Source organism: Leucopleurus acutus, assembly GCF_964270905.1.
Source record: "Leucopleurus acutus genome assembly, chromosome: 12".
NCBI lineage: Eukaryota > Metazoa > Chordata > Mammalia > Artiodactyla > Delphinidae > Leucopleurus > Leucopleurus acutus.
The window spans coordinates 1836789-1863243 of record NC_139154.1 but is presented as its reverse complement, the minus strand read 5'-3'; the positions used below and the strand labels follow the sequence as shown (position 1 = coordinate 1863243).

General features: G+C 44.2%; 1 protein-coding gene and 1 pseudogene across 2 annotated transcripts; both read left to right on the top strand.

Annotated features, from left to right (window-relative positions):
- Window positions 1-8745: 8745 nt before the first annotated feature.
- Window positions 8746-10292, top strand: LOC309969528 (uncharacterized protein C2orf78-like; annotated as a pseudogene). Its single transcript has one exon. The product of its transcript is annotated as an uncharacterized protein C2orf78-like (transcript).
- Window positions 10293-10310: 18 nt separating this feature from the next.
- LOC309970127 (uncharacterized protein) lies at window positions 10311-23547 on the top strand (the record flags this gene model as incomplete). Its single annotated transcript, XM_082852393.1, is given in 20 exon segments — window positions 10311-10392; window positions 10893-11639; window positions 12920-13200; window positions 13206-13286; window positions 13288-13468; window positions 13471-14055; window positions 14058-14179; window positions 14183-14359; window positions 14541-14568; window positions 15069-15815; window positions 17096-17326; window positions 17653-18258; window positions 19245-19991; window positions 21272-21552; window positions 21558-21852; window positions 21855-22412; window positions 22415-22530; window positions 22534-22655; window positions 22657-22766; window positions 22769-23547. Coding segments are annotated over 20 exon segments (6591 nt in total). The 3' UTR covers window positions 23263-23547.
- Between the last annotated feature and the right edge of the window lie 2908 nt (window positions 23548-26455).

Below are 26455 nucleotides of genomic sequence, written 5' to 3'. Positions count from 1 at the left end.
TTGTTTGTTCTTTTGTTATTGAATTCTATAAGCTGTTTGTATATTCTGCAAATCAAGCCCTTGTCAGTCGCATCTTTTGCAAATACTTTCTTCAGTCTGTAGGTTGAGTTTTCATTTTGTTTATGGTTTCATTTGCTGTGCAAAAGCTTATAAGTTTGATTAGGTCCCATTTGTTTATTTTTGCTTTTATTTCTATTGCCCTGGGAGATTGATCTAAGAAAACATTGGTACAATTTACATCAGAGAATGTTGTGCCTGTATTCTCTTCTAAGAGTTTTATGGTGTCACGTCTTATATGTAAGTCTTTAAGCCATTTTGAGTTTATTTTTGTGCAAGGTATGAGGGTGTGTTCTAACTTCATTGATTTACATGTAGCTGTCCAACTTTTCCAACACAACTTGTTGAAGAGACTGTCTTTCTCCCACTGTATATTCTTGCGTCTTGTAAAGAATTAATTGTCCATCAGTATGTGGGTTTATTTCTGGGCTCTCTATTCTGTTCCCTTGATCCATATGTCTGTTTTAGTGCCAATACCACACTGTTTTGATTACTGTAGCTTTGTAGTATTGTCTGAAGTCTGGGAGGGCTATGCCTCCTGCTTTGCTCTTTTTCCTCAAGATTGCTTTGACAATTATGGGTCTTTTATGGTTCCATATAAATTTTAGGATTATTTGTTCTAGTTCTGTGAGAAGATGTCATGGGTAATTTGATAGGGATTGCATTAAATCTGTAAATTGCTTTGGGTTGTATGACCATTTTAACAATATTAACTCTTCCCAAGAGCATTGGCTATCTTTCCATTTCTTTGAATGATCTTCAATTTCCTTTATTAATGTTTTGTAGTTCTCAGCATATAAGTCTTTCACATTCCTTGGTTAGGTTTATTCCTAGGTGTTTTTTTTAAAGATTTTCTTTTGATGTGAACCATTTTTAAAGTCTTTATTGATTTTGTTACAATATGGCTTTTTTTAAATGTTTTTGGTCACGAGGTATGTGGAATCTTAGCTCCCCAACCAGGGATCGAACCTGCACAACCTACATTGGAAAGCAAAGTCTTAACCACTTTACTGCCAGGGAAGTCCCCCTAAGTATGTTATTTTTGATGCAATTTTAAAAAGATTGTTTGTTTACATTCCTTTCTGATATTTCATTGTTACTGTAAGGAAATATAATGATTTTTGTATGTTAATCTTGTATCCTGCTACCTTGCTGAATTCATTTATCAGTTCTAGTAGTTTTTGTGTGGAGTCTTTAGTGTTTTCTATATATAGCATCATGTCATCTGCATATAATGACAATTTTACCTCTTCCCTACCAATTTGAATACCTTTTATTTCTTTTTCTTTTCTGATTGCTGTGGCTAGGTCTTCCAATACTATGTTGAAGAAAAGTGGTGAGAGTGGGCATCCTTGTCTTGTTCCAGATTTTAGCATGAAGGCTTTTAAGCTTTTCACTGTTGAATATTATATTGGCTGTGGGTTTATCATAAATAGGTTTTATTATGTTAAGATATGTTCCTTCTATATCCACTTTTGTAGGTTTTTTTTTATATCATGAATGGATGTTGCATTTTATCGAATACTTTTTCTGAATATATTGAGATGATGTAATTTTTGTCTTGTTGATGTGGTGTATCACACTGATTGATTTGTGTATGTTGAAAAATCCTTGTGACCCTGTCAAATCTTTATATATAGTCTGGTTATTTAATTGCTTCTCTGGGGTAATACTGATTCTGTTTCATATACACTATAGTAAATAATATAATGTTCCTTAAAAGTAGGGTATATGCATGATTAACAGCTGATTTTGTGTTTTTAGGAAAATCGTTTTGTTCCACAAATTTTAACTCTTGATACCAGAAGAAGAGAGATTTATAAAATTAGAGGCTGTGATTCTGTTAGCCTAGAAAGATCTGTGTTAAAGTTTTAAAAATTATCTCAGTAGTCATTTACAGTGACAATAAAAAACAAAGAAGTTCCTTTAAAAAAAGTAGGGTATATGTCACCCTTCATTTTGTATCTATCTCATTGCTTTGCCCAATGTAGGTGACAAACAACTGTTCATTAAAAAAGAGGGAAGGATAGAATAACCCCTGTGGTGTCACTGAAATAGGCTTTTTGTGGTTATGAGACTTTTGCCCTGATTAATGTGTCATTCATAGCTACATTCAATATTAGCTACTAGTTCAAGATCTAGCAATCAAACTAAAAACACATAAAATCTCCTTTAACTGAAAATGAGATATATAGAATTTTTCTGCCATAGTTCTCTCCCTGCTTCTTCCCTCAGAATTTAGTCATTATTTTCCATCTCTTTGTCATCTAAAGATGACTTTTGACTTTTGGGAAAAAGGCAAGTCTCAGCTTCAATATTGATTAGTCAATTTAAACCTTATATGGTCATAGGAACTTAAATAGAAATTCCAGGGACTGAGACAGAGATGATTCTGAAGTCAATGTGAGACTTGAAGGATGAAGCAAGGATTGGGCACAGAGCAGGCACAGATGAAATGAGACAGAGGAATGAATGAGAGTGTCCAGGAACTAATCTAATTCTAGATTTCAAGAGTTGGGCTGCTTAGGTGAGGTAATTGGCCTCTTGACTGTTCCCTGTGACACTCCCTCCCAATATACACATGTCTATTAAGCTTCTACCATAATATTTATAGAGCGATCTGTGAATATCTATTTACCTGTATCTCTGCCTCTGTATTTTATCATCTCTGAGTCACTACATCCTAAATTGTATCTAGAATGTTGGAAAGAGCTTAACAACAAGTATTGGTTGAATGAGAGACTGAATGAATAATTTGGGGGATGGATAAAGTGTGGGGAAAATGATAATAATCTAGTTAGATTAGATCAAATGTATCCTAAGACACAAAATGTCATTTTATTAGGTAGCTGGGATTGTTAGAGGTTAAAGAGAATCAGTTTAGAGGCTAGACAGGACTAAAATCCTCCCCAACATCTGGTATAGGCACCAAAATAATTCTGAACCAATGATGTAATAAAAACCTGAGGACAATAAATAGATTATTTGAATCCCTATCCCTGAGCCTCAGTTTCTACATCTGTAAAATGGAGCAATATAGTAGACTACATCATAGATATGTAATGAGTTAAGTCATGTCTGGCACATATAAAAGGATCAGTTATTATAGTACCTCTTAACTCCACCAACCACATGCCCATGATCCACCATCCAAGGTACATCTCATTGCCAACAACTTCTTCCATGCTGTCATATGCTTTACTCTCTCTCTTGCTGACCTCTCCAGTTCTGATAACTTCCCCCTTTTATTTTTACTATGTCCTGTGTATGATTAAAATAATAGGAAGCCTTTATATAGTACCTAACCTATTTTAGACACTGTGCTAATTGCTTTCCATGAATCATTTTAATCTTTCTTACAACTTTATTATGTAGATTACATTATTATCTCCAATTTCTAGATAAAGAAACAGAATCAGGGAGTATATAACATGTCCAAGATCACGAAGGTTGTGATTGATAAATGTGTGAATAAGCCAGACTTCCCTCTGACCCACTTCATTATCCTTCTCCATATGGCAAATAAATCCCCTTCTTGTGTAATTTCTGCTCACCCACCAGTATACTCTGCTTCCTTGGGTTGCATTTCTTTGGAGCAGACACTCTAGATCCATTCATCTAAGTGGCACATACTGCCTGCTAATACCCAGCTGGGTCTGTCCCCTGGAGCCCACTCACCTCTGGAGATGGGTTGAGTTTCAGGTCCTATATTTTATAGTCTTTCCAGTCCTGCTTAGATAACAAGATGGATCAGCAAAAAGATGCCCTCTCTAACCTATTCCTACCTGTACAAATTACAACCCCACTTTGATGTTCTTTCTACTTCTGCAGAATATGTGATCTGCCTTTTTCAAAATGGACTTTTTTTCTATTTTTATCTGGTATGATTAAAGCTTTCTCCAGATATATACCATAGGAAAGAGTCATGTCATACTTTTTGTTTTATTCTCTTCAAAGACATCACCTTAAAACAGAACAGTGGTTTGAGAGAGATGGAACTGGACATAGACTTTGATTCTCTACTTCCTAACTTTGCGATTTGGGGAATGTTACTTAACCTCTCTGTGCCTCAAAAATTACATCTATATAATGAAAATAATACTTCATAAGGTTGTCATGATGGTAAAATGAAATAATATGCTTGTAAAACGCTGTGCTTTGCACATAGTCAACACTCAAGCCATAGCAACAACCATTTGACTACCAAAAGCACAAAGCAAAAGCCACTACTTGTTGAATCTACTTGCAGCATTACTGCTAAAACTTGATGAATTAGAACAATACTAAACATCTTAACAAATTACATGGCATAATTCCTCCTCATATTATTCTTCTGAGGACCAATCATAACCAGCTTAATCTGTTTATGCCAGACTTAAAATCACTCTTTCAGCCACATAGTACTAGTCATTGTAGCCATTCTTATTTAAACACCAGGAAGCTGTATAGGAGCTACAGCCCTAATAATTGTCCAATGCCTTACATCATCAATATTATTCTACCTACCAAACCTGAATTATGAACAAATTCACAGTTGAACTATAGTTCTAGCTCACAGTTTATGAACACTCCTTCCACCTATAGCAGCATTATGACTCCTAGCAACTCTCACCAACCTAACTTTAACCCCCAAAATCAAACTAAATGGAGAACTGTTTGCAGTAATATCATTCTCATGCTCTAATGTTACCATTATCCTAACAGAAATTAATATCATTATAACTGTCCTATATTCCCTCTATATATTAAATATAACACAGCAAGGAAAATATACATATCTTGATTTTTTTGCTCTTTCAGCCACTTCTTTTTATTTACAGTTTATGTTTAATACAATATCAATTCCATAACATGAGAAGTTACTATAAATCAAAGCATAAATACAATAAAAAACAATATACAATCCAAAATAGAGATACAGCATTCAGGTATGAAACAAAAGAGAATGTTCATTCACACACACAGTAGCTTGAGATCTGTTGGATATGGTTATTCCAATGTAGGTTTTTAAAGATGGAAAAATATGACTTTGGTTAACTGTGACCATATTAGATTTTGGAACATCTAAGCATCATTGTGTGACCATGTGAACAAAAGACTTTAAGGAATGGCTACTTTTAAAAAGGTTTCTGTGCATCAAAGCAGTTGTGAAAAGTTTTACTTTCCAAAATCAAGCCCACTTTAGGCTTAAGACCGGGTTCCAACTGTCTAAAAATATTGAATGACAACAGAAAGTGTTCCAAATATGGCCATTCTGCTTCAGTTTAAAAGGAAGTATTTACAGAAAAGAGTATAAATTTTTTTCTGAATTTAATGTAAGCAAGCTTCCAGTCTTCAGTTCTCGAATATTTGATTTACAGTTTGGTTCCTTCACATATTTGCCTTTTTAATTTCAAGACTTGTCAATTTTACCTTCAAAACAGACCATTTTTTAAATTGTAAAAATTATTCAACCTATGCAGAAATAAAAAGCATTTTGAAATTAGTTGAGATTAATATACTTCTACTCTTTGTTATTTGTCTAGCTAAATGAATCTAGCACTCTTTTTGAATAAGAATAGTTGATAAGTATATAAGCAAAATGTACTCATTATGCTTGGATTTGGGGTAGATTCCAATCCATCATTGAGCTGGCACATGTCAATGGCTATATAAAAATCCAAATTTGGGGCTTCCCTGGTGGCGCAGTGGTTGAGAGTCCACCTGCCGACGCAGGGGACACGGGTTCGTGCCCCGGTCCGGGAAGATCCCACATGCCGCAGAGCGGCTAGGCCCGTGAGCCATGGCCGCTGAGTCTGCGCGTCCAGAGCCTGTGCTCCGCAATGGGAGAGGCCACAACAGTGAGAGGCCCGCGTACCGCAAAAAGAAATAATAATCCAAATTCAATGTCAAACACAAAGCCCCAGAAGAAAGAGTTCAGTTCCCAAGAGAACAGTGATAGCTTAACATAAAATTTTATTTAGAGTACATCGGCATTAAGTTAGTAATGCTGAAACAACACATGGAGGATTTGCAGTAATACCTGGAAGTTCCTTCTAATGTATGTATAAAGAGAATCATGGAAGCTTTCTGTTTTATCCAATTGTTTTATGGCCTTATAAATTTAATGCACCAAATGAAAACTGAATCTTTGTTCTACATCTTATTCTTTATCTCTAAGTAAGATAAAATCTATTCTCATTTTCAAGGTAGAGTTTTATGTGCCCATACTTCTTAAGCCACATTTAAGAAAATCATCTCAACTAATTTTGGATATTGTCTCTCTTCATCTTGTACAGGAAACTCCAGCAGCTTTAATATTGGCATTCATCATCTAGTCAAACCCTTCACATGCTCTTCAAACCAATCAAATGTGGGATCCTCAACAATTTCTGTCAATAAAATAAGGTGTGAAATCAGCAGATTCATTCAATGAAGCCCTGGTTGTTGTTGTTTTCCTTGTCACACTAGATGTCTAGATGCCTTTTGAACTGGGTTTAGAAGATGGGGATGTATAGATGCTTCTTGGCCTGAGTCTCTTAACAGCAGAGATGTAGAAGGGAGACCGAGATCATGAAGAGACTGGCTGTTGACTGTGGAGCATCATCACTTGACATGATGGTGGCATTGGCTGGATTGGGGGCAGCTGAGATATTCTGGGAGGGGTTACTTGAAGGTGTTACAACAATTGTTTGATTTGAATAAATCTGCGTAGGTAAGAGCAGCACCAGAAGCAGCAGCCCCAGTCGGAGCCTGGCCACCATCGTTCTGCTCATGTCCGCTCCATCAGTGTGTAGCGCATCTCACTGGATGCAGGGAGCATGGAGGATCGCTGGCTCAGGGCGGGCACAGGCAAAGGCAAATATACATTTCTTGTTAACAGTGTTAAACCATCATTTACATGGGAAAATGCCCTCATGAAGTAACGTCAAGTTAAGAAGGCTAATACTGTACATACATATATATATACATTTTGTAAATAAGTATATATATACAAACGTTTGACCTAGTGGCACCACATGACAGAGGGAATCTCACCTTCCTCTTTATTTCCCAGCTTCCTGGACTGCATCTCTCTCCACTCACCTCCCCATGGGCCACACCTTCCCAGCCTTCTTTGCTGGTGCCTTGACATCCTCTAACTGGCAAATGTTGCAGTGCTACAGGTCTCTGACCTCAGACACTTGTTTACAACACCCACTTTCCAGATGATTCCACCTATTTTCATGGGTTTAAATATTGTCTCTTCACTGATGTATCCTAATACATCTACAACACAGACAGGCCCTGGCTCCTATCATGTTCATGCCTGTCAACATGCCTACAGGACATCTTCACTTGGATTTCTGATCAACTTCACATGCTCAAAACTGAACACCTGATTTCACCTGCATCCTGCAGGATAATATCCATCACTGAACTACTTCTCAAAACCTCCACTGGTACAAATCTGATCTCAGCGGCCAGCACCTCCCAGCTGGATCTATTGCAAGATCTGCTCTCCCTGGCTTCCCTTGGATCCTTTCAGTTTGAGCCTTTAATAACCACTACCTTCGCTCAGGGCTCTATAGTTTTAGACTCTATATAAGTACACCTAGGGCTTCCCTGGTGGCGCAGTGGTTAAGAATCCGCCTGCCAATGCAGGGGACACGGGTTCGAGCCCTGGTCTGGGAAGATCCCACAGGCCATGGAGATACTAAGCCCATGTGCCACAACTATTGAGCCTGCATTCTAGAGCCCGTGAGCCACATCTACTGAAGCCCACGCGCCTAGAGCCCGTGCTCCGTAGCAAGAGAAGCCACCGCAATGAGAAGCCCGCACACCGCAACCAAGAGTAGCCCCCGCTAGCCGCAACTAGAGAAAGCCCGTGCACAGCAATGAAGACCCAGTGCAGCCAAACAAATACATACATAAAATAAGTAAGTTCAAAAATAAATAAATAAAAATAAAATTTTTAAAAAAGAACACCTAATTCAGGTTGGAAGGTGGGAGGGACACTCTAAATGTCATCTATGCTGCATGTACAAGAACCCTGAGAGCATACCAAGAGGTACCACATTTTTCACTGCTGTAGCCGATCATTCCCCCTGTACTACCACACTGTATCACTCCCTTCCCTGATCTACTGCTACAGTCTCTTTGGAAGGTGTTTCAGAACTCTTGCTATCATAGTGCCAGTTTAACTGTCCTCACTTCCCTAATTTATACCAGGATTTAAGACCTTGTGGTCCGGGATCCTGTCCAGAGCAAGCAGGCTAAGACTCTGTCCTTGTTTATTTATTTCATCAGGAAGGGCTCTACTCCCTCTCCTAGTTCATGGTGTGAAGTGTTCTTAGCCTCTCAGGAAAGTGGGGAGAATTGAAAGGACTCTATAAGAGAATGCTAGGCTTTGTAAAATATTTCATTTCTTTAAAAAATAAGACTCATTTTTTATTTGACTTTGAACAATCCTAGGAAATACAAAGAAAGCCAAGAATCGGTGACATGAAATGATCACCAGTAAGAATTACAACAGTCACCGCTTATCTCGTAGCATAGGGCACTGTCCGTGATCCTTAAGAAGAGTTACTAGAAATGCCTTGCCCATCTTGCCCCTAAACACCAACACAGCGCTCATGTACCTTTCAAGGTACATGAGCGCTGTGTTGGTGTTTAGGGGGAGCATCTCACTTACCAGGGACTGACTTCTACCTTGATTCCTTTGTAGGGATGGAGACTTCCCTGGTGACGAAAAATTCCCTGGGATTGCAACCTCCAAGCCAGACATCTTGTGTGACACAAACTCAAGAACTCCCCAGGTCCTGCAGGAGCAGAAATATCCAGATACTTGAGAGTAACCCACCACCTGAACTTGGGGACATTTCAGGGACAGCTCCAGTCCAGAGCGCCAGTAGTCTCCTGGCCCTGCCTCCAGCTCCAAGCCAGGGACAAATAGAGAGTGAGCACTTGGAGGATATGAAAACCAAGCTTTCAAAGCCTCTGGATGCCTACAGATCCCAAGAGAAAACCAAGAGCCTCCACTACTCCCTTTAGAAATCCCTGATATTCAGCAGCTCCTGGCCTGCACTGATGCATCCCCTCAGCCAAGAGGAGCAGCCTGCTTCTGAAAATGCTGATCTGGGAAAGAACAGCCTGAGTCTTGAGGACCTAGGGACACCTGAAAATGGGATGGAATCCAGCAGTGGTTCTGCAGACATTACTACACTGGCGGAGGATATTCACCTTCCCCAGCTCTTTAATTCTTTGAAAGATCTTGATCCAAAGGTCCCAACAGGATCAAAGCCAAAGACACCAGAGCCATTAAGGTGAATCAGGTGCAGGAAAAGCCAAGTGTCATAAAGGTTCCCTCTGCTCAACCCAGGAAGAACAAACATAAAGCCTCTGAGCCTATCAGTGGTGCTCCCAAGGCCAAAATCCAGCCAAAGAATCCAGAGTGCCTGCTAGGGGGAGAAGTGCTTCTATGCCATGCTGCAGTCAGGGACAGCGCTCCTGTGACCACGGCCAAGCATTCCAAAGGCAAACCTCAGAAAGCTGCATCCAGAAAGATCAGCAATACTCAGAGCCACGGGCAGGAAAGCACCTCAAGGACCAAACGAAGGAAGAAGGCTGAAGAGAAAAAGCAGTCAGGGAACAAAGTCAAGGCAGAAGGGAAGCCGACAATTCCCCAGACGAAGCGAAGGAAGCAGCAAACTGAGCTTATCCAAGAGAGCTTTAAAAAGCCTCGAACCTCCCTAGGCATGTGCAGGCTGGCGTCTGTGAAGGTTGTTCATGCACTGGGGGAGAAGAATGATAAGAAAACTGGGCTCTCTTCCTGTCGGGTCTTGGGAAATTCAAGCAACCCTAAACACCCCCAGCTATCCAGCCACGGAGGTATACCCCACCTGAGGGTAAGAGTCCTGAGAAAACTCAAGTCGAAGCCCAGAAACCAGACAGCAGTGCTGAAAAACAGTGTCCATCTCCATCCCAGTAGGAGCTGCCGCCTCCTGGGAAGGTCAAGTTGATACCTCTGCCGTTTTCTGCCTGGGACAAGCCTCAATCTCGACCTGCTCCGCGGAGGCCACAGTCTCTGGCCTCACAGCGGCCTGCTGTGGCTGAGTGTGCCCAGCCTGTTTCTACTAACTCAGCTCAACCTCCAGGATTGAAGAGGGTAGAAATGACTCTTTAAATTTACCAGTTGGACTGAGCTACATGTGAACTCTAGGTAATAGCGTGGGAACTGCACAAGCAAAGTGAGACACTGAAGATTACAATGGTAATAGCCGTACTGTTTTCTAATGGACGAAAAAAATGCCTATATTATAAGTTCTATTTCTCCTGCTTTCTGGCAGTATCATGCTCAGAATAGTGTCCTGGCAAGCAAGTCAGGATACTTAGGTTCTGAAATCTGGTAAGGATACTAACATAATGAGAGAACTTGAACAAGTCAACCCGACCTCTCTGAGCCTCAATTTCCTTCCTCATGAAATGAGACTGTGAAAACAGAAGTTCTCTAAGGACCTCCTAGTTCTAAAATGCTCCCAGTCTAGGAAACAGCATAGAAGTCCATACTAGTGCAGGCTGAAAGGAAAGACAGGTCAGGGAGAAGGTTGCTTCCAGCCTAGAGAACAATGTCTGAAACACACCACTTGGGTCTTCTGCCCATCTGTGCCCAACATGGGAGCACAGGCAGCTAATACAGAAGAGTGTAAAACTGCTCAGTCCTTGCAGCCATCGTAACGGTCTGATTTTTGGTTTCTCAGTAAGTATTGACACTAGAGGTATCCGGATAGCAAGAAACTTAAGATAATGCTGTTCCTCAAACATAGTGAGAATTTATCAATGTCCCTGACTTTTTCATTACCCTCTTGTTCTTACAGAAAATTCCCAAAATCCATCTCGACTTGGAACTCTGAATTCTCTGCAGCACTCTCTTCCTGGGGTGAGCAATGCAACTTCCCTAACAGGAAGTGTCTGCAACTTCTCCAGAGTCTCTGCTCCTGCCGTCAGTTCGGCATCAGGTACTGGTACCTCTTTCCAGACACTCATGGGTAGCGCCTACCTTCACCAACAGTCTAGCACAACTATGTTATCTGGAGTTACTGACCAGAGCCAGACCACCACTTCAGCTGCTTCCTATCCGGGTGTTCTTGACTGGGACATCACAGGAAGCACCGAAAAGAATTCTCCTTCACTCGGAGACTTTACTCTGGCAGTCACTGACCAGCACACAGCTGCTTCCTCCATGTTTATGGCAGCCCAGTATGATAAAACTGCAGACACCAATAACATGGTCCCTCTGTATCCATCACCTTCTGCCAGGCTTGCTCAGGGAACACCATCTCAAATTCCAAATCAGGGACACAGCCTGTCACTTCCCTACCAGGAAGGAAGCCAGGTGTATTACTATAACCAAGGCACATTGGGGTCTTTACTGAATGGAGAACTTGGCTCCCGCCTGCTATCCTATGGCTCTGTGTCATACACAGGAAGTAGGGCCTCTGTGCAACCAAAAGTGGTAATGGTACTAAAGGAGATTCAGCCCACAAATATCCAACCACCAGCTTCCACCTCTGGAATCTACTACCCTGTGTCTGCTCAACCCGTCACAGAAACAAGTTTTCAAGGTGAGTACAAACAGCAAGAAAGCTGAACAATGAGGTCAGCATTCAAAAGTGGGGTCAAATCTACAGCTGGGAAGTGGTGTACAGACAGGTAGAATTTAGGTCCTGAGCCTTTAATAACCACTACCTTCGCTCAGGGCTCTCTGGTTTTAGACTCTATATAAGAACACCTAGGGCTTCCCTGGTGGCGCAGTGGTTAAGAATCCGCCTGCCAATGCAGGGGACACGGGTTCGAGCCCTGGTCAGGGAAGATCCCACAGGCCGTGGAGCAACTAAGCCCATGTGCCACAACTACTGAGCCTGCATTCTAGAGCCCGTGAGCCACATCTACTGAAGCCCACGCGCCTAGAGCCCGTGCTCCGTAGCAAGAGAAGCCACCGCAATGAGAAGCCCGCACACCGCAACCAAGAGTAGCCCCCGCTAGCCGCAACTAGAGAAAGCCCGTGCACAGCAATGAAGACCCAGTGCAGCCAAACAAATACATACATAAAATAAGTAAGTTCAAAAATAAATAAATAAAAATAAAATTTTTAAAAAAGAACACCTAATTCAGGTTGGAAGGTGGGAGGGACACTCTAAATGTCATCTATGCTGCATGTACAAGAACCCTGAGAGCATACCAAGAGGTACCACATTTTTCACCGCTGTAGCCGATCATTCCCCCTGTACTACCACACTGTATCACTCCCTTCCCTGATCTACTGCTACAGTCTCTTTGGAAGGTGTTTCAGAACTCTTGTTATCATAGTGCCAGTTTAACTGTCCTCACTTCCCTAATTTATACCAGGATTTAAGACCTTGTGGTCCGGGATCCTGTCCAGAGCAAGCAGGCTAAGACTCTGTCCTTGTTTATTTATTTCATCAGGAAGGGCTCTACTCCCTCTCCTAGTTCATGGTGTGAAGTGTTCTTAGCCTCTCAGGAAAGTGGGGAGAATTGAAAGGACTCTATAAGAGAATGCTAGGCTTTGTAAAATATTTCATTTCTTTAAAAAATAAGACTCATTTTTTATTTGACTTTGAACAATCCTAGGAAATACAAAGAAAGCCAAGAATCGGTGACATGAAATGATCACCAGTAAGAATTACAACAGTCACCGCTTATCTCGTAGCATAGGGCACTGTCCGTGATCCTTAAGAAGAGTTACTAGAAATGCCTTGCCCATCTTGCCCCTAAACACCAACACAGCGCTCATGTACCTTTCAAGGTACATGAGCGCTGTGTTGGTGTTTAGGGGGAGCATCTCACTTACCAGGGACTGACTTCTACCTTGATTCCTTTGTAGGGATGGAGACTTCCCTGGTGACGAAAAATTCCCTGGGATTGCAACCTCCAAGCCAGACATCTTGTGTGACACAAACTCAAGAACTCCCCAGGTCCTGCAGGAGCAGAAATATCCAGATACTTGAGAGTAACCCACCACCTGAACTTGGGGACATTTCAGGGACAGCTCCAGTCCAGAGCGCCAGTAGTCTCCTGGCCCTGCCTCCAGCTCCAAGCCAGGGACAAATAGAGAGTGAGCACTTGGAGGATATGAAAACCAAGCTTTCAAAGCCTCTGGATGCCTACAGATCCCAAGAGAAAACCAAGAGCCTCCACTACTCCCTTTAGAAATCCCTGATATTCAGCAGCTCCTGGCCTGCACTGATGCATCCCCTCAGCCAAGAGGAGCAGCCTGCTTCTGAAAATGCTGATCTGGGAAAGAACAGCCTGAGTCTTGAGGACCTAGGGACACCTGAAAATGGGATGGAATCCAGCAGTGGTTCTGCAGACATTACTACACTGGCGGAGGATATTCACCTTCCCCAGCTCTTTAATTCTTTGAAAGATCTTGATCCAAAGGTCCCAACAGGATCAAAGCCAAAGACACCAGAGCCATTAAGGTGAATCAGGTGCAGGAAAAGCCAAGTGTCATAAAGGTTCCCTCTGCTCAACCCAGGAAGAACAAACATAAAGCCTCTGAGCCTATCAGTGGTGCTCCCAAGGCCAAAATCCAGCCAAAGAATCCAGAGTGCCTGCTAGGGGGAGAAGTGCTTCTATGCCATGCTGCAGTCAGGGACAGCGCTCCTGTGACCACGGCCAAGCATTCCAAAGGCAAACCTCAGAAAGCTGCATCCAGAAAGATCAGCAATACTCAGAGCCACGGGCAGGAAAGCACCTCAAGGACCAAACGAAGGAAGAAGGCTGAAGAGAAAAAGCAGTCAGGGAACAAAGTCAAGGCAGAAGGGAAGCCGACAATTCCCCAGACGAAGCGAAGGAAGCAGCAAACTGAGCTTATCCAAGAGAGCTTTAAAAAGCCTCGAACCTCCCTAGGCATGTGCAGGCTGGCGTCTGTGAAGGTTGTTCATGCACTGGGGGAGAAGAATGATAAGAAAACTGGGCTCTCTTCCTGTCGGGTCTTGGGAAATTCAAGCAACCCTAAACACCCCCAGCTATCCAGCCACGGAGGTATACCCCACCTGAGGGTAAGAGTCCTGAGAAAACTCAAGTCGAAGCCCAGAAACCAGACAGCAGTGCTGAAAAACAGTGTCCATCTCCATCCCAGTAGGAGCTGCCGCCTCCTGGGAAGGTCAAGTTGATACCTCTGCCGTTTTCTGCCTGGGACAAGCCTCAATCTCGACCTGCTCCGCGGAGGCCACAGTCTCTGGCCTCACAGCGGCCTGCTGTGGCTGAGTGTGCCCAGCCTGTTTCTACTAACTCAGCTCAACCTCCAGGATTGAAGAGGGTAGAAATGACTCTTTAAATTTACCAGTTGGACTGAGCTACATGTGAACTCTAGGTAATAGCGTGGGAACTGCACAAGCAAAGTGAGACACTGAAGATTACAATGGTAATAGCCGTACTGTTTTCTAATGGACGAAAAAAATGCCTATATTATAAGTTCTATTTCTCCTGCTTTCTGGCAGTATCATGCTCAGAATAGTGTCCTGGCAAGCAAGTCAGGATACTTAGGTTCTGAAATCTGGTAAGGATACTAACATAATGAGAGAACTTGAACAAGTCAACCCGACCTCTCTGAGCCTCAATTTCCTTCCTCATGAAATGAGACTGTGAAAACAGAAGTTCTCTAAGGACCTCCTAGTTCTAAAATGCTCCCAGTCTAGGAAACAGCATAGAAGTCCATACTAGTGCAGGCTGAAAGGAAAGACAGGTCAGGGAGAAGGTTGCTTCCAGCCTAGAGAACAATGTCTGAAACACACCACTTGGGTCTTCTGCCCATCTGTGCCCAACATGGGAGCACAGGCAGCTAATACAGAAGAGTGTAAAACTGCTCAGTCCTTGCAGCCATCGTAACGGTCTGATTTTTGGTTTCTCAGTAAGTATTGACACTAGAGGTATCCGGATAGCAAGAAACTTAAGATAATGCTGTTCCTCAAACATAGTGAGAATTTATCAATGTCCCTGACTTTTTCATTACCCTCTTGTTCTTACAGAAAATTCCCAAAATCCATCTCGACTTGGAACTCTGAATTCTCTGCAGCACTCTCTTCCTGGGGTGAGCAATGCAACTTCCCTAACAGGAAGTGTCTGCAACTTCTCCAGAGTCTCTGCTCCTGCCGTCAGTTCGGCATCAGGTACTGGTACCTCTTTCCAGACACTCATGGGTAGCGCCTACCTTCACCAACAGTCTAGCACAACTATGTTATCTGGAGTTACTGACCAGAGCCAGACCACCACTTCAGCTGCTTCCTATCCGGGTGTTCTTGACTGGGACATCACAGGAAGCACCGAAAAGAATTCTCCTTCACTCGGAGACTTTACTCTGGCAGTCACTGACCAGCACACAGCTGCTTCCTCCATGTTTATGGCAGCCCAGTATGATAAAACTGCAGACACCAATAACATGGTCCCTCTGTATCCATCACCTTCTGCCAGGCTTGCTCAGGGAACACCATCTCAAATTCCAAATCAGGGACACAGCCTGTCACTTCCCTACCAGGAAGGAAGCCAGGTGTATTACTATAACCAAGGCACATTGGGGTCTTTACTGAATGGAGAACTTGGCTCCCGCCTGCTATCCTATGGCTCTGTGTCATACACAGGAAGTAGGGCCTCTGTGCAACCAAAAGTGGTAATGGTACTAAAGGAGATTCAGCCCACAAATATCCAACCACCAGCTTCCACCTCTGGAATCTACTACCCTGTGTCTGCTCAACCCGTCACAGAAACAAGTTTTCAAGGTGAGTACAAACAGCAAGAAAGCTGAACAATGAGGTCAGCATTCAAAAGTGGGGTCAAATCTACAGCTGGGAAGTGGTGTACAGACAGGTAGAATTTAGGTCCTGAGCCTTTAATAACCACTACCTTCGCTCAGGGCTCTCTGGTTTTAGACTCTATATAAGAACACCTAGGGCTTCCCTGGTGGCGCAGTGGTTAAGAATCCGCCTGCCAATGCAGGGGACACGGGTTCGAGCCCTGGTCAGGGAAGATCCCACAGGCCGTGGAGCAACTAAGCCCATGTGCCACAACTACTGAGCCTGCATTCTAGAGCCCGTGAGCCACATCTACTGAAGCCCACGCGCCTAGAGCCCGTGCTCCGTAGCAAGAGAAGCCACCGCAATGAGAAGCCCGCACACCGCAACCAAGAGTAGCCCCCGCTAGCCGCAACTAGAGAAAGCCCGTGCACAGCAATGAAGACCCAGTGCAGCCAAACAAATACATACATAAAATAAGTAAGTTCAAAAATAAATAAATAAAAATAAAATTTTTAAAAAAGAACACCTAATTCAGGTTGGAAGGTGGGAGGGACACTCTAAATGTCATCTATGCTGCATGTACAAGAACCCTGAGAGCATACCAAGAGGTACCACATTTTTCACCGCTGTAGCCGATCATTCCCCCTGTACTACCACACTGTATCACTCCCTTCCCTGATCTACTGCTACAGTCTCTTTGGAAGGTGTTTCAGAACTCTTGTTATCATAGTGCCAGTTTAACTGTCCTCACTTCCCTAATTTATACCAGGATTTAAGACCTTGTGGTCCGGGATCCTGTCCAGAGCAAGCAGGCTAAGACTCTGTCCTTGTTTATTTATTTCATCAGGAAGGGCTCTACTCCCTCTCCTAGTTCATGGTGTGAAGTGTTCTTAGCCTCTCAGGAAAGTGGGGAGAATTGAAAGGACTCTATAAGAGAATGCTAGGCTTTGTAAAATATTTCATTTCTTTAAAAAATAAGACTCATTTTTTATTTGACTTTGAACAATCCTAGGAAATACAAAGAAAGCCAAGAATCGGTGACATGAAATGATCACCAGTAAGAATTACAACAGTCACCGCTTATCTCGTAGCATAGGGCACTGTCCGTGATCCTTAAGAAGAGTTACTAGAAATGCCTTGCCCATCTTGCCCCTAAACACCAACACATCCATCATGTACCTTGAAAGGTACATGAGCGCTGTGTTGGTGTTTAGGGGGAGCATCTCACTTACCAGGGACTGACTTCTACCTTGATTCCTTTGTAGGGATGGAGACTTCCCTGGTGACGAAAAATTCCCTGGGATTGCAACCTCCAAGCCAGACATCTTGTGTGACACAAACTCAAGAACTCCCCAGGTCCTGCAGGAGCAGAAATATCCAGATACTTGAGAGTAACCCACCACCTGAACTTGGGGACATTTCAGGGACAGCTCCAGTCCAGAGCGCCAGTAGTCTCCTGGCCCTGCCTCCAGCTCCAAGCCAGGGACAAATAGAGAGTGAGCACTTGGAGGATATGAAAACCAAGCTTTCAAAGCCTCTGGATGCCTACAGATCCCAAGAGAAAACCAAGAGCCTCCACTACTCCCTTTAGAAATCCCTGATATTCAGCAGCTCCTGGCCTGCACTGATGCATCCCCTCAGCCAAGAGGAGCAGCCTGCTTCTGAAAATGCTGATCTGGGAAAGAACAGCCTGAGTCTTGAGGACCTAGGGACACCTGAAAATGGGATGGAATCCAGCAGTGGTTCTGCAGACATTACTACACTGGCGGAGGATATTCACCTTCCCCAGCTCTTTAATTCTTTGAAAGATCTTGATCCAAAGGTCCCAACAGGATCAAAGCCAAAGACACCAGAGCCATTAAGGTGAATCAGGTGCAGGAAAAGCCAAGTGTCATAAAGGTTCCCTCTGCTCAACTCAGGAAGAACAAACATAAAGCCTCTGAGCCTATCAGTGGTGCTCCCAAGGCCAAAATCCAGCCAAAGAATCCAGAGTGCCTGCTAGGGGGAGAAGTGCTTCTATGCCATGCTGCAGTCAGGGACAGCGCTCCTGTGACCACGGCCAAGCATTCCAAAGGCAAACCTCAGAAAGCTGCATCCAGAAAGATCAGCAATACTCAGAGCCACGGGCAGGAAAGCACCTCAAGGACCAAACGAAGGAAGAAGGCTGAAGAGAAAAAGCAGTCAGGGAACAAAGTCAAGGCAGAAGGGAAGCCGACAATTCCCCAGACGAAGCGAAGGAAGCAGCAAACTGAGCTTATCCAAGAGAGCTTTAAAAAGCCTCGAACCTCCCTAGGCATGTGCAGGCTGGCGTCTGTGAAGGTTGTTCATGCACTGGGGGAGAAGAATGATAAGAAAACTGGGCTCTCTTCCTGTCGGGTCTTGGGAAATTCAAGCAACCCTAAACACCCCCAGCTATCCAGCCACGGAGGTATACCCCACCTGAGGGTAAGAGTCCTGAGAAAACTCAAGTCGAAGCCCAGAAACCAGACAGCAGTGCTGAAAAACAGTGTCCATCTCCATCCCAGTAGGAGCTGCCGCCTCCTGGGAAGGTCAAGTTGATACCTCTGCCGTTTTCTGCCTGGGACAAGCCTCAATCTCGACCTGCTCCGCGGAGGCCACAGTCTCTGGCCTCACAGCGGCCTGCTGTGGCTGAGTGTGCCCAGCCTGTTTCTACTAACTCAGCTCAACCTCCAGGATTGAAGAGGGTAGAAATGACTCTTTAAATTTACCAGTTGGACTGAGCTACATGTGAACTCTAGGTAATAGCGTGGGAACTGCACAAGCAAAGTGAGACACTGAAGATTACAATGGTAATAGCCGTACTGTTTTCTAACGGACGAAAAAAATGCCTATATTATAAGTTCTATTTCTCCTGCTTTCTGGCAGTATCATGCTCAGAATAGTGTCCTGGCAAGCAAGTCAGGATACTTAGGTTCTGAAATCTGGTAAGGATACTAACATAATGAGAGAACTTGAACAAGTCAACCCGACCTCTCTGAGCCTCAATTTCCTTCCTCATGAAATGAGACTGTGAAAACAGAAGTTCTCTAAGGACCTCCTAGTTCTAAAATGCTCCCAGTCTAGGAAACAGCATAGAAGTCCATACTAGTGCAGGCTGAAAGGAAAGACAGGTCAGGGAGAAGGTTGCTTCCAGCCTAGAGAACAATGTCTGAAACACACCACTTGGGTCTTCTGCCCATCTGTGCCCAACATGGGAGCACAGGCAGCTAATACAGAAGAGTGTAAAACTGCTCAGTCCTTGCAGCCATCGTAACGGTCTGATTTTTGGTTTCTCAGTAAGTATTGACACTAGAGGTATCCGGATAGCAAGAAACTTAAGATAATGCTGTTCCTCAAACATAGTGAGAATTTATCAATGTCCCTGACTTTTTCATTACCCTCTTGTTCTTACAGAAAATTCCCAAAATCCATCTCGACTTGGAACTCTGAATTCTCTGCAGCACTCTCTTTCTGGGGTGAGCAATGCAACTTCCCTAACAGGAAGTGTCTGCAACTTCTCCAGAGTCTCTGCTCCTGCCGTCAGTTCGGCATCAGGTACTGGTACCTCTTTCCAGACACTCATGGGTAGCGCCTACCTTCACCAACAGTCTAGCACAACTATGTTATCTGGAGTTACTGACCAGAGCCAGACCACCACTTCAGCTGCTTCCTATCCGGGTGTTCTTGACTGGGACATCACAGGAAGCACCGAAAAGAATTCTCCTTCACTCGGAGACTTTACTCTGGCAGTCACTGACCAGCACACAGCTGCTTCTTCCATGTTTATGGCAGCCCAGTATGATAAAACTGCAGACACCAATAACATGGTCCCTCTGTATCCATCACCTTCTGCCAGGCTTGCTCAGGGAACACCATCTCAAATTCCAAATCAGGGACACAGCCTGTCACTTCCCTACCAGGAAGGAAGCCAGGTGTATTACTATAACCAAGGCACATTGGGGTCTTTACTGAATGGAGAACTTGGCTCCCGCCTGCTATCCTATGGCTCTGTGTCATACACAGGAAGTAGGGCCTCTGTGCAACCAAAAGTGGTAATGGTACTAAAGGAGATTCAGCCCACAAATATCCAACCACCAGCTTCCACCTCTGGAATCTACTACCCTGTGTCTGCTCAACCCGTCACAGAAACAAGTTTTCAAGGTGAGTACAAACAGCAAGAAAGCTGAACAATGAGGTCAGCATTCAAAAGTGGGGTCAAATCTACAGCTGGGAAGTGGTGTACAGACAGGTAGAATTTAGGTCCTGAGCCTTTAATAACCACTACCTTCGCTCAGGGCTCTCTGGTTTTAGACTCTATATAAGAACACCTAGGGCTTCCCTGGTGGCGCAGTGGTTAAGAATCCGCCTGCCAATGCAGGGGACACGGGTTCGAGCCCTGGTCAGGGAAGATCCCACAGGCCGTGGAGCAACTAAGCCCATGTGCCACAACTACTGAGCCTGCATTCTAGAGCCCGTGAGCCACATCTACTGAAGCCCACGCGCCTAGAGCCCGTGCTCCGTAGCAAGAGAAGCCACCGCAATGAGAAGCCCGCACACCGCAACCAAGAGTAGCCCCCGCTAGCCGCAACTAGAGAAAGCCCGTGCACAGCAATGAAGACCCAGTGCAGCCAAACAAATACATACATAAAATAAGTAAGTTCAAAAATAAATAAATAAAAATAAAATTTTTAAAAAAGAACACCTAATTCAGGTTGGAAGGTGGGAGGGACACTCTAAATGTCATCTATGCTGCATGTACAAGAACCCTGAGAGCATACCAAGAGGTACCACATTTTTCACTGCTGTAGCCGATCATTCCCCCTGTACTACCACACTGTATCACTCCCTTCCCTGATCTACTGCTACAGTCTCTTTGGAAGGTGTTTCAGAACTCTTGCTATCATAGTGCCAGTTTAACTGTCCTCACTTCCCTAATTTATACCAGGATTTAAGACCTTGTGGTCCGGGATCCTGTCCAGAGCAAGCAGGCTAAGACTCTGTCCTTGTTTATTTATTTCATCAGGAAGGGCTCTACTCCCTCTCCTAGTTCATGGTGTGAAGTGTTCTTAGCCTCTCAGGAAAGTGGGGAGAATTGAAAGGACTCTATAAGAGAATGCTAGGCTTTGTAAAATATTTCATTTCTTTAAAAAATAAGACTCATTTTTTATTTGACTTTGAACAATCCTAGGAAATACAAAGAAAGCCAAGAATCGGTGACATGAAATGATCACCAGTAAGAATTACAACAGTCACCGCTTATCTCGTAGCATAGGGCACTGTCCATGATCCTTAGGAAGAGTTACTAGAAATGCCTTGCCCATCTTGCCCCTAAACACCAACACATCCATCATGTACCTTGAAAGGTACATGAGTGCTGTGTTGGTGTTTAGGGGGAGCATCTCACTTACCAGGGACTGACTTCTACCTTGATTCCTTTGTAGGGATGGAGACTTCCCTGGTGACGAAAAATTCCCTGGGATTGCAACCTCCAAGCCAGACATCTTGTGTGACACAAACTCAAGAACTCCCCAGGTCCTGCAGGAGCAGAAATATCCAGATACTTGAGAGTAACCCACCACCTGAACTTGGGGACATTTCAGGGACAGCTCCAGTCCAGAGCGCCAGTAGTCTCCTGGCCCTGCCTCCAGCTCCAAGCCAGGGACAAATAGAGAGTGAGCACTTGGAGGATATGAAAACCAAGCTTTCAAAGCCTCTGGATGCCTACAGATCCCAAGAGAAAACCAAGAGCCTCCACTACTCCCTTTAGAAATCCCTGATATTCAGCAGCTCCTGGCCTGCACTGATGCATCCCCTCAGCCAAGAGGAGCAGCTGCTTCTGAAAATGCTGATCTGGGAAAGAACAGCCTGAGTCTTGAGGACCTAGGGACACCTGAAAATGGGATGGAATCCAGCAGTGGTTCTGCAGACATTACTACACTGGCGGAGGATATTCACCTTCCCCAGCTCTTTAATTCTTTGAAAGATCTTGATCCAAAGGTCCCAACAGGATCAAAGCCAAAGACACCAGAGCCTTTAAGGTGAATCAGGTGCAGGAAAAGCCAAGTGTCATAAAGGTTCCCTCTGCTCAACCCAGGAAGAACAAACATAAAGCCTCTGAGCCTATCAGTGGTGCTCCCAAGGCCAAAATCCAGCCAAAGAATCCAGAGTGCCTGCTAGGGGGAGAAGTGCTTCTATGCCATGCTGCAGTCAGGGACAGCGCTCCTGTGACCACGGCCAAGCATTCCAAAGGCAAACCTCAGAAAGCTGCATCCAGAAAGATCAGCAATACTCAGAGCCACGGGCAGGAAAGCACCTCAAGGACCAAACGAAGGAAGAAGGCTGAAGAGAAAAAGCAGTCAGGGAACAAAGTCAAGGCAGAAGGGAAGCCGACAATTCCCCAGACGAAGCGAAGGAAGCAGCAAACTGAGCTTATCCAAGAGAGCTTTAAAAAGCCTCGAACCTCCCTAGGCATGTGCAGGCTGGCGTCTGTGAAGGTTGTTCATGCACTGGGGGAGAAGAATGATAAGAAAACTGGGCTCTCTTCCTGTCGGGTCTTGGGAAATTCAAGCAACCCTAAACACCCCCAGCTATCCAGCCACGGAGGTATACCCCACCTGAGGGTAAGAGTCCTGAGAAAACTCAAGTCGAAGCCCAGAAACCAGACAGCAGTGCTGAGAAAGAGTGTCCATCTCCATCCCAGTAGGAGCTGCCGCCTCCTGGGAAGGTCAAGTTGATACCTCTGCCGTTTTCTGCCTGGGACAAGCCTCAATCTCGACCTGCTTCTGGGAGGCCACAGTCTCTGTCCTCTCATTGGCCTGCTCTGGCTGACTGCCCAGCCTGCTTCTAACTCAGCTCAACCTCCTGCAGTGAGTTCATCCCAGCCAGCTCCTGCCTCTTTGCCAGGTCCTGCCAAACCATCTCAGCCAACTATGACTAACCAACCCAACCGGGTTGGACCGACCATACGCAGCCTAGTGTCCCTCAGTCTGCTGCTCCTAGGCCTGCACCCTACGGAACTTCATCTTACACTTCTCTCCAGTGGGAGCCTGTTCCCCCTGCTGTGACTAAGCGCCAGTCCCCACCCAAGCTCCAAACCCCATTTCTACTGCAAGATTTCAGCAAGCAAACAGTTCCATGGAGGGAACCCTATGTTCCTGAGCCAGTAATGTCAAAGCCCACCGAACACGAGCAGAGGCCAGAGCCCGAGGCCATGAAGAGACGGCCTCAACAAGAACGTATTGCTGCCAAATACACCTCTTTGGGGAAACTGCAATTTTTCATTGAGAGGGAAAAAGAAATGGAAATTGCTGACTACTACGGATATGTAAAGTCAGAGCTGCTAGGAGTGTTGGTGTCACCTTGGGGACCAGCTGCTCTTCCATATACAGATAAGACAGGTATAAATTTCTCTATTTATTTTGATATATTTTAAAACAATAAAACTGAATAATAAATGTAATAGAATTCATAGGTGAGTAATAAAACTTTTGAATTTTGAGATGCTGCTAACTGTGGTGTGTTTTTTTTGTTTGTTTTTGATGGGGTTGGAATCAAAGTCTGCATGAGAAAGGAAGGACTGAAAGTTGGATGGGAGAATGAAGGAAAGGGGTAAAAACAGAGGAAAGAGAAAGGAACTTGGCCCAGGGCTAGGAAGGCCAAAAGGCATTTATGGATTTATGAAAGGAAGCAGGAGTGAGGATGAAATGGCAGAAGTAAAAAGCAGGGTCAGAGGTCAGGGGTGAAAGAACAAAATTTGAATAGAGTTGAAGATGACAGAAGGTGAGTCTAGGTTTACTAGGAGAAACAGAAAAAGTCTCTTGGGGAGGTTGGCCTTAAGTCTCACAACCACCAGATAGGTATTTAAGAAAACAGGAGGATCAGGACACATCTCTGAAAGGTTTGAGTTGCCTTATCCAGGTGTGATTATAGTGGGGGGATAGGAAATCTACCAGAGAGGTGGCTAGGGCTCAGAGTTATCCTAGGGGCAGCTGACGACAGGGTCACAGCCAAGGAACTGCTGCACCAGGAGGCCCACGAGCAGGGCCTGGTATGTAAATCACCATGTACTCAACACCTAAGCACCAGGGCAGCTAATGCACTACTCAGTTAATCCTGGCAACGACAGGCAAGGCCAGTATTCCTGTGCCACTTCACTTAGAGAGGTGCAGCAAAGGGCTGAGGTCACGTCGCATGTGGAGGTACAAGGCCTCAATTGCAGGCCCAAATGCCTCCAAAGTCCTCAGTATCTGCAAGTGCCCACAGGCGGCCAACCTGGCTTTCAGAGCACAGCATCCTGAGGTTACTGGTGGATGAGATCAAACTTCTGGACAGGCCTAAATATTATCTTCAGGGGCTTCCTCCATTGACCAGGGTGCATGCCGCCTTCTGTAAGCATCACCATCAACGGAAACGCACGAGAAAAATCCGACGGAAGCGTCCACTCTCACGGGTGAGAGTGGTGGGGGCACGCACAGTGGGCAGCCGCTCCAACAGCCACAGGACCCAGGCGCCCAGTGGTTCACGGGCTCCCTGTGAGGCCTCATGGGGCAGGTCGAGGGACTGAGAATAGGAGAGAGCGGCAGGGGTGGGCGTCAAAAGGAATGCAGTGGGGAGAAGGGAGAGATGGAGACAGTGGATAGTGGATAGTGACCATGGGAAAACTGGCAATGTTCATTTTCAACATGAATTTTTTGAGATGTCATTCACATGCCATAACATTCACCTTCTGAAACTGCAAATTCAGCGTCATTTCATACATTCACAAGCCTATGCAACCATCACCGTCATCTAACCCATCACGTTTTCATCACCCCACAAAGAAGCCCCCGTAACCATCAGCAGGCCCTCTTCATCCCCTCCTCCTTCAGTCCCTGCAACCATTAATTTCCTTTCTGTTGCTATGGTTTTGCCTTTTCTGGACATTTCATGACATAATACAAATGGGACCACTGTGTGTGGCTTCTTTCACTTAGCATAATGTTTTCAAGTTCGTCCATGTCGTAGCATGTGTCAGTACTTCATTCCTTTTTATGACTGTATAATATTTCACAAATACACCACATTTTAAAAATCCATTTATCCATTGATGGGCATTTGGGTTTTTTACACTAATAATCTCCATTTATTGACAGTTTATTCTGTGCCAGGCAACACCAGGCTAAGTTACTGACCTTATTTCACAGATAAAGAGGCTTGGAGAGTGTGAAGAGTTTGCCCAAGATTAAGAGCTAGCAACTGGGGGAACTGGGGTTTGAACTCAGGCGAACTTCAGAGGTAATAAATTCACATGACAGAACATTAGAAAAGGTCCACAAGGGCATTCAACGAAAAGTCACCCTTTTCCCCACGTGCCCCAGCCACACATTTCCCTCCTCAGAGACATCAGCTTTTGCCATGCTGTGGATCCTTCCAGAGAACTATTTATACCTCAACGTGTATGTATCACAATTTATTGACTAATCTGTCCCACTGATTTGAAATGTCACTTTTATGGTATAATAGATTCTTATACATATTTATATTACTTTTCTCAGCTGTCCTGACTCGTTTTTGCCTATCTTTTACTTTTTCCATTTCTCTAAAATCCTTTTTATCTTCAAAAAAATTTTTCCTTTTCCTGTTTGTTTCTCTTAAGGCATTATGTTCATTCACTCGTATGATTTTATTTAAATGATTTACTTTTGGCGATATCGGGTATTAGTTGCAGCATGTGGGCTCTTCGTTGCAGCGCGGGGGTTCTCCCTTGCAGCTTGTGGACTCTCTAGTTGTGGGGCGTGGGCTCCACAGCACGTGGGCTCAGTAGTTGCGGCGTGCAGGCTTAGTTGGCCTGCGGCATGGGGGATCTCAGTTCCTCAGCCAGGGATCGAACCTGCATCCCCTGCATTGGAAGGCAGATTCTTAACCACTGGACAACCAGGGAAGTCCCCACTCTTGTATTATTTTAAATTTAGTCCTCATTTGAATTTTTTTCTTTTATTTTGAATTCTGTCCTGAGTTCTATCATCTTACCTAATATTCTGGTTTACGCAGTTCCTTCATCTTTTTTTTTTTAATTATGGTAAAATATACATAAAACAAAATTTAGTACTTCAACCATTTTCAAGTATACAATTCAGTGACATTAAATACACTCACAATGCTGTGCGACCATCACCACTATTCAAATTCAAAATAATTATGTCTAAAGATTGAGCAGGACCTCAAAAAGATGGAGGCAGCAGCATAGTTTCTGAATCTCTCCAAACCCTTTCATGGAAGCAGATCAACTAAAACCAAACACCCATAGGTGGCATTTATCAGCATTTACCTTTTCCAGAACTTTTTCACCATCCCAAATAGAGACTCTAGAGCCATTAAACAGTAACTTCCCATTCCCTCCTTGATCCAGGTTCTTTCACCTTTTCCACTGTTTTTCCTAACATCTTTTAGCCCACTTTGAAATAATAGGTTACAGTTTTGATCTGTTTTGTGGACCTGTCATTTCCAACTTGATTTTATTGTCTGAAGAGATGCTATTCTGCTCCTTATTCTCTTTTTTCTTACACTACCTCTGTATGGGATTTGATCCCAATCCTTTTTTATTGATTTTTGGATGAAAAAAGTTTTAAAGCACTTTGAAAAGGAGG